General features: G+C 35.1%; 2 protein-coding genes across 3 annotated transcripts; one reads left to right on the forward strand and one right to left on the reverse strand.

The window, feature by feature from the left end:
* The first annotated feature begins 225 nt into the window (after window positions 1-225).
* On the forward strand, window positions 226-755 carry LOC133783451 (uncharacterized). Its single transcript, XM_062223082.1, has one exon. The coding sequence runs from the start codon at window positions 442-444 to the stop codon at window positions 628-630; it is 189 nt and encodes a 62-aa protein (XP_062079066.1). The 5' UTR covers window positions 226-441; the 3' UTR covers window positions 631-755.
* An 881-nt stretch (window positions 756-1,636) lies between these two features.
* On the reverse strand, window positions 1,637-7,509 carry LOC133783450 (general transcription and DNA repair factor IIH subunit TFB1-1-like). 2 transcript variants are annotated; one of them, XM_062223080.1, is made up of 20 exons: window positions 6,896-7,509; window positions 6,490-6,568; window positions 6,290-6,351; window positions 6,024-6,087; window positions 5,748-5,886; window positions 5,465-5,540; window positions 5,276-5,371; window positions 5,053-5,097; window positions 4,837-4,893; window positions 4,524-4,679; window positions 4,348-4,413; window positions 3,867-3,990; window positions 3,631-3,687; window positions 3,417-3,526; window positions 3,139-3,330; window positions 2,839-2,952; window positions 2,614-2,691; window positions 2,479-2,526; window positions 2,063-2,131; window positions 1,637-1,979 (listed from the first exon to the last, which is right to left on the reverse strand). In XM_062223080.1, the coding sequence occupies exons 1-20, from the start codon at window positions 6,974-6,976 to the stop codon at window positions 1,887-1,889; spliced, it is 1,806 nt and encodes a 601-aa protein (XP_062079064.1). In that variant the 5' UTR covers window positions 6,977-7,509; the 3' UTR covers window positions 1,637-1,886. The 2 variants fall into 2 exon arrangements, with proteins under 2 accessions (XP_062079064.1, XP_062079065.1); XM_062223081.1 differs by lacking the exon at window positions 6,896-7,509 and having other exon boundaries at window positions 6,028-6,087; window positions 6,490-6,562.
* Between the last annotated feature and the right edge of the window lie 572 nt (window positions 7,510-8,081).

Genomic DNA, 8,081 nt, shown 5'->3' on the forward strand with positions numbered 1-8,081 from the left:
TCTACACAAATAAGAAGAGATAAGTTTGAGTGTAAAGGAGAATCATCAATAGAAACAAAAAGCCAAAATAATTCAAATGAATCAACCACTCCTCCACTCCTCAAACTCTGCCACGTCATCAGAATCATATTTTTCGGTTGAACAAAATTAAACCATTCTTTACTATTATATTATTAAAAAAAAAAACAAAAAGATAAAAAAGAAAGAGATAATAAAAAAAGTTCCCTTTACTTAAAAGCGAACAAAACAATCCCCAAACCAAATGGTCATAGCGTCCAAGCATTACATTACCTAAAATCCTTTCACTCTCTCAACTCAACACTCTATACGATTCAAATCAAATCCCATATACATATATATATATATATACATACATATATATATAGAGAGAAAAATTGAAAAAGATCAGATCTTTATCATCATCATAAGAAGAAGAAGAAGATGTGTTGTGGAAGTAGGATGTGCATGTTTTGCACGTGTCTGATTCTGGTGGTGGTTCTCATCGGAATGTTGTTCGGCTTCGGAGTTTTCAAGAATGGGTTTCACAAGATTAAGGATACTGTCAATTACTCCGCCGGAGCCGGAAACGGAAGACCTTTCTTCCCTTACTATGCTCCTCCACCATTCTAAATCTAATCATTTGGGTTTTTAAATTTGTAGCAATTTCATTATTATTATTATTATTATGTAAAAGATTCTTTAAATTTGTGTTCTTTTTCGTTTGTGCAGTACTACATCAATTTTTAGCTTCTTTATTATGTTTGTATATAAATTTGATTGGTTTTTTTTTAATTATTGAATAATCATGATAATAATAAAAACCCAACATTCCTAAGCTTCTTGTTTGGTATGCAATTGTTTATTATTAAGAAAAAGGGATCAAAATTTGATTTTTTTTGCAATTTTGAGAAAGGTGATTTTTGAATTCAAGCTTAAAGTGGTTGATATAATTTGCTTAGAAACCAAACCACCATCTTTGAGAGAGGTTCTACTTTCAAACTACTTTTATTACTTGTCTTTGCATTTTTTGCTATTCTAAGCTCAATGCCTAACTCTTCAATATCTGAGTGTAGCAAATATCATGCTTTAACCTAAAAATTTGGTGAGTGACAAATAACAAGTTCAAGTCTTCTTCGGGTAGTCCTTTATCATTTCCTCGAAGAAGGATAGAAAAGCAAGGATTCCTCGAAGAAGGATAGAAAAGCAAGGATATGGGCTCGTGTGAGTAGGAAACAGAAAATATCTATCCAAGTTACCCCGTAAGCTGAGGAGGAATCCGCCCGAGGAGGAAGGGTTTCTTCAAACAACAAGAAACTGGGTCAACTATTCAATCAAATGAATGATATTGAACATGTTTCCCATCTCTTCTCGAGAAACAAGTGAGTTATTTCTTAGGTAAATATCTAATGCGTTCACCGACCGAGAAAGTTATTTTTGGAGGGAAAACTATGCATTTTTAGGATCTACGAGCTCCCTGACTAGAAGTCTAGGGGTCTCGACTGTTTGAGTTACCTCTATTGAGTCTACTTTCATAAGAGACTTGAACCAAAAATTTTGTGATAGTAAAAAATGACATGCTTGACCGTTTGAGTTAGTCTACTGCTAAACTCTCTTGTTACTAGTCCAACATGAGAACTAATGGAAAGGCACTCAAAAAGTATTATTAATTAAGATTGACTCAAATGTCTACATCAAATGTAATTGGGTACTAATCTTTTTCTTTCACTTCAAGGAAAGAACACAATTTTACAACAATGGGATTGAGGTGCAAAAAAAAAAAAAAAACCCATTGTAACATTAACTCAAAGCAAAATTGATTTTGATATCTGCAATTAATAGTATTCATATTATGAACCATATATATCATTATAGCAGACCAAACTACACTAATATCCATTTGGTCCATCTCCAGTCCTAGCTGATGATGATGATCTCTTCTGTTGGTCTGCATCGTAATGTTGAAATGCAGCATCCAGAGCCTGCACCAAAATGGAAAACAAGATGAGCTCATAGTACAACATTACATGGGGAACTAACTGCTAAGAGGTGTGAATTTGTTGACCTGGTGCATTGGCCGAACTAGGAGCGAAACCTGATGCCGAAAGTCTGATGGCACTGACTCCTTTATTTCCTGTTTTCATCCACAAAAACCGTACCATCATTACCGCTAACACACATTATCCACATCATGCTGTGCTCATCATCCCAGAAGGCATTTCGTTTTTTGATTGACCAACTATTTGGACCAATGATTGCAACTAGGTAGGGAAATTTTGTTATTGGTTTTTTGTTGGAGCAAAAGGGTCACAAAAAGGCTTTATCTTTATTTACTGTTTTGATCCACACCATGCTGTTGCTTATCGCATGACACATGATCGCAACTAGGTAGTGAAAATTTGTTTTCGAAACATTGACAAAATGGAAATCAGGATACTGAACTGAATGTATGCTAAGGCTTTAAAAGGAACAAGGAGATACCTCTAGCTGCCGGTATATAGCTGACATGGCATCCTTCAATCTACTTACCTGCATGTTTATCAACAGCATGAATCTCAATACAAATAAAGCAATAAATGTAAGACATATTGGATAAAAAAAGAGTTCAAGACTAACCTTTGTATGAAGAGACGTTGTTGTAATTGGATATGAAGACCAGAAATGTCTTAGTAACTCTTGAATAGACATCCAATGCTGGCAAGAGAGAGGTTTTCACATAAGGCACAACATCTCTAAATAATTAACTAGGAAAAAAGAAACCTTTTGGCATTTGGATTTATGTTTCAGGAAGGTAGCTTTATTTTATTAAGAGAAAATAAAATAAAACTTAAGTCAACTCACATGTAGAAGTTCATCCTTTGTTGTGCTCGGTAAGCTGTCCAGAATACTCTCCTGAGGATTCTTCCCCAGTTGATACCTGGAGCTTGAGATATTTTGGGTCAATCCATTAAAAACCTGTCATAGAGATGAGAAGTTATAATTTCTAGCATAAAACTAAGTGCAGCTATACACATATACATGTCTGCTTATTTCTTTTTCCCTCTTGCACATAACACACAAACCGAACCCAAACACTTGAGCTAGACTCAAGTGGCTACCACACATCATAACTTGAATGACCAGAAGCAAAGATTTCTTTACCATTAGAGCAACTTCAGGTTTAACAATGGGATTACTCAACCCCACAGTCTTGATTTCAGATATGGAATTCCTCAATGAGCGATAAGCCTCGCCGATGCTGAGGTTGCATTTCGTTTGTTCTGATTTATTTCGTATATCGTCCAAAGTTTTGAGTGCATTAGCTTGCTGTGCATCAAAATAGTCTCGAGGATCCTGGTTTCAAGAAAATTTATATAAAGCACAAGAACAAATAAAAAATATATTTTATACATGTTTCTACTGATGATGACAGTGCAAACCTTGATACAGAGAGGAGCAAAAGGATGATCATGAGGTGCTTGAAGATCTTCTATTTCAGTCATACGAGAAATCCTATCAAGTCTCTCCTCTGTCGCATCCTCATCAGACTCTGCAAAACCAGGGGGGCAAATATAATAAAACCAAGGTGAAACTTGAGGTCTTATGAGAAAACAGAGAGGCTATCATTTCAACTAACAAATAAACCTTGCATACCTCGCCTTGATCGCACTAAGGCTTCAGCAACCGATCGTGGATCATCCAAGTCCATATCTGCAGTCAAATTGACAAGCTAATGTTATGTACCTGAAACTATAAAGAACCAAATGCCTCAGCAGGAGGCTAAACAATCTGTAACCCCAAGGGGTAGCTCAATTTGCTATCACATTACAAGTGGAAGGTTCATCAATCACAGAATTACTCTGGACTAAGGTACATATGGAAAGTCTCACCTACAGTCCTTCCTTCAAGAACCACAGCACCCTGACGGTTAAGATCTTGAGACAAAGTCCTTTTGTAATGCTCACTTTGTGGTTCGCTTATTTCTTTGGTACCATCACGAAAGATTCCATGGTCCTGAATATTAAAGTGCATAATATAAGCTTTTGATGTGCTAAACTTGTTCTAAATCAAAAGGTTTTATATGTGTCAATACAAAATGATTTTTTGTTTTTGCTTTTGTACCACTGCTGCAAACATTTGACGCATAATCTTACGACTTGAGGGAAAATGTAAAACAATATAAATAATTCAGTATGGCATTTGATGAAAAAAGTGTTAAAACAGGTTAGCATAAACAAACAACAAAGAATCAATCAAAACAGGTTAATCGACAATCAAAAGCAAGAGGAAGATTCACTTGAAAATATGAATTCCAAAAGCAGTAGAAGGCTAAATCTAACATATATTGAAGAATGGTGATATACTACATACTGGAAGATGGCTATAGTCGTCCCCTAGATCTGCTTCCATGTCCAAAGTTGGATCAACTCTTCTGATCTGCATATAAGAATAATAAGGATTGAAATACTGTAATACTTTAGACAATGCAACAGAATGTCTATGAAGGACAGAATGAAAAAGAGCAGATATTTGCATAAAAGGATTACCTTCCGGCGAGCTTCTTGTGCCAATATGTCATCTTCCTTCAAAAAAATGGCCAGTTCATCATCTTCCGCAGCCTCTGCTGCTGCGGCAACAGCATTCTTTGTACTAATGAGGTACTCAGCTTTAAAGTATTTAGTAAAGAAGTCCTTTTCACTCATCTGGTTTTTTTGACAAAAAAAAAAAAAGCAAGCTTTGAGTAAAATAACAGAGCAGCTGATAATATACCTAAAGCCTAAATAATAAGATAGCAAATAGTGCAAATAGAAAATGAAAAATAGCAAACTAACGAAGAAATTCCTTCAGCAGGTGCACTACCTTATTGGGAACGAGATTAAGGAATGCCCGGTGAACAGCTGGTTTCAGAACAAAAATCTAAAGAGATGAAAACAGTGTATGGTTCTTAAAAACACAAGAAACACAGAATAGAAAAGGTCATACATTTATTATAAGTTTGACAACTGAAATTATCCTCACAAAATAGAAAAAGCAGAAAAGGACTAAAGGAGTAAAGGGGCCAATAGATAGACATACCTGATATTTGATCTCTGGTGTCAAATTAAATGTAACCTTGTTTGTCTGGAAAAAGCAGTGAAGTAAAGAAAATAATATAAGATAAGATAAAAGAAATAGTAATAATAAAGAAAAGAACCAAGGGACTTAATTCTTTTCTATCTACAAAGCTATGCCAAGAGAAACACCTCAACACCATGGCAAAAAGATCAGTACAACAATACTTTAAAAGGAGAGATTTTACCCGACCATCAGCCATAGGTTTGGTGTCTAATATCATCGTACTTTTAAAACCAATCCGTTGTTTTAATTTTCTGTTGCTATCACCATCAAGCAATTTCTGTAATCAGATTTAAGGGAGTGTTAAAATAGTACAATCATTTGATGAAATTTACAACACATTTGGATATCTCTCTTCAGAAAAGTAGCTGACCTTTCTCGTTGCCCAGAACTCAGATTCTGTCAAGATACCACCAATCACAAATTGCTTATGAAGCTTCTGCAACTCACTGTGAAGGAACAATCTTAGTTCTATGAACAAAAAGTTTGAATAATACAATCAGCGAATCATAGAGATCAGTCCTGTTAAACTTGTAAGTCAAACTTATACATTTTAAATTTAATCATTTCTTTCTAGAGAAGAGATCTTAGATTTTTCAAGAAGCCAAATGTACTCTAGTCCATGCCTTACTATCACATGCATAACATTTGATTACCTATCTTCTCGCAATAGCTTCATCCGAAGCTCCAAATCTGCTGTGCTGAGTTGTTCATCAGAAAATGTAACTTTCTCGGAAGTAACTTTTGGAGCAGAAACAGGTTTTGCAGCTTCTCCAGCCTTTGCAAGGCAATTGCCTATGTATGATAGATTATCACATAAATACAAAAATGCAAAGAGAACAATATTAAACAGAACTTTGGCTGGAAGCCATTATTTGGGTGGGGGAAGGAGTAGCACTGTCATGAAAAATGTGCTTGCAAATGAGGTTTACCCACAAATTCTCGGCATACATGAAGATCAGCAAAGCTTTCAAACTCAAATATGTAGCTCCCACCCTGGAACAACACATTGTTTGGAATATTCATATGGAGGTCCACAAAGAAAGGGACACAAGATTAGTTAAATTCTAAACGAATATAAAATTACCGTCTTCTTAGGATAAAAAAACCATTTTTTTTATGGAGCTTATCAGCAATAAATAATGAAAACTAGTCACTGTGGCAACTCAACATATTGAAATTCTAAAACAAAAGAAACCTGATCATGGGGGAGATTAAGCCAAGGTGGTTTATTTGAGCCCTCCTTAGTGTGTTTATGACCTGAACATTAGTGGAAAATTCAAATAAAATAGCATTTAGAAAACCATTAGATTAAAAATAAGGGAAAGAATAGAGCTTAAAACTCAAAGACTTCTGAAACTCAATGTGAAAATGTTGAGGAAAAACTAAAAGAAGTACCTTTAATGTGTACAAAATCCACATTCAGCTTTACAGAAGAAGTGGGATCATGGGGGATGAATGAAAACTTTCGTTCATTCTGCATCAAGTAACAATTGCAAAGTTACAAAGAAAGCATCATCCATACATTGCAGCAACTCAAAATGAACAGTTTCCAACTAAAACAAAAGCTTACTCTTAATTCCAAATTTCCTAAATTTCAAACACTTGAGCAAATGCTATTCAGTGACAGTAAAATAAATTGGGATTTTCTGTTCATGTGTCATTGCACAACTAAAAACACCAAAGTGGAAATTTCCCATCAAGTAAAAAAATACCCATCTTATCACATAGATTGCAACCAAACATTCATATACATGTATCAATACAAGTATAAGCAAAGGGGAAAAAGACAGAAGAAACATACCATTTTGAGAAGACCAGGAGTGCCGGGGTCCTTGACTGAGGTCTTGTATTTAGCTCGTTTAATCACTTGCCCAGTTGACATCTTTGCCTCACTCACCAATCAATCCAATCCAACCCAATGATCAATGGGTTTAGATTAATGGAAAATTTAGATTCAACGCCGGAGTACCGAAATGGGTGGACATGAATAATATTGTACTGTATATATATATAATCTGTGTAATGTAATTAATTATAGGTTGATGCGAATGATCGGAAAAAAAGCTAGGGTTTTTCTGAAAAGTGTTGGGGTTAATTAAAGTTGAGGCTAATTGAGAAGGTAGAGGGTGTCCCTGTAAATGAAGCAACCAAGAAGACGACCCCAAAATCTCCCAAGCAACTCTTTCTCTCCTCTTTCTCACTCTCAGTGGCTTTATTGAGCGCCAACGAGGGATTGGGACCCAAAAACGACATACAAATATAATTGTACCAGTGGTTTGGGAAGAAGTTATGCCAAAGAAGGCTGCGAGCTCTCTTTTTCGAGTTTCAAGAGTGCCAGTAGTACCAAAGCCTGGAAAAGATCTAGCGGCAGTTATGAAGGCCTCGTAGGTGTAGAAGCCATCGTTTGGACGGGGGAAGAAAGGAGCATCGGTCGGTTTTGGACGGTTTTTTTAAAAAAAAAAATAAATAAATACAGAATTCGATTTTCGGTTCGGATTGGTGAAATACCGAACCAAACCAGTTAAAAAAAAACTGAACATTTTGGACCGCGGTTTGGTCGTTAAATCGACCAAATCGAATTGATTATTTATTTATTTATTTTTTGTTGAAAGTTTTAGTTAAAAAATTAAAAATTTTGGATTGTTAGAATCCATTTTTCTATGTTTTTAAAACATAAATATATAGAACATAATTACAAGTGCTTTAAGTTTTTTTTTTAATTAAAAATTTTAATAATTAATAATTATATAATATTATATTATTATTTTATTGTGTTTGGTCGGTTTCGGTTTTATTGGTCGGTTCACCCAAAATTTCCAAACCGACCGAACAGTGGCGATTTGCACCGTCGGCGGTTTTTTCGATTTTCGGTTTAAACAGTTTTGATTTTTTCGGTGTTCAGTAGGTCGGTGTACACGATTTTTTTAATTTTTCGGATTTTATGCTCAGCCCTAGTAAGAATCTCCTTCTTGATAACTGCTAGCAAA

The sequence above is a fragment of the Humulus lupulus genome, chromosome 6 (assembly GCF_963169125.1).
Source record: "Humulus lupulus chromosome 6, drHumLupu1.1, whole genome shotgun sequence".
NCBI lineage: Eukaryota > Viridiplantae > Streptophyta > Magnoliopsida > Rosales > Cannabaceae > Humulus > Humulus lupulus.

What these genes read in the sequence shown, in the direction of transcription:
- LOC133783451 (XM_062223082.1), top strand. Translation starts at nt 442, where the DNA reads ATGTGTTGTGGAAGTAGGATGTGCATGTTTTGCACGTGTCTGATTCTG.
- LOC133783450 (XM_062223080.1), bottom strand. Translation starts at nt 6,976, where the DNA reads ATGTCAACTGGGCAAGTGATTAAACGAGCTAAATACAAGACCTCAGTC. An exon ending in CACCAGAGATCAAATATCAG is followed by an intron (nt 4,894 to 5,052) that starts GTATGTCTATCT and finishes TCATCTCTTTAG; the next exon opens with ATTTTTGTTCTGAAACCAGC. An exon ending in CACAAGAAGCTCGCCGGAAG is followed by an intron (nt 4,414 to 4,523) that starts GTAATCCTTTTA and finishes TCTTATATGCAG; the next exon opens with ATCAGAAGAGTTGATCCAAC.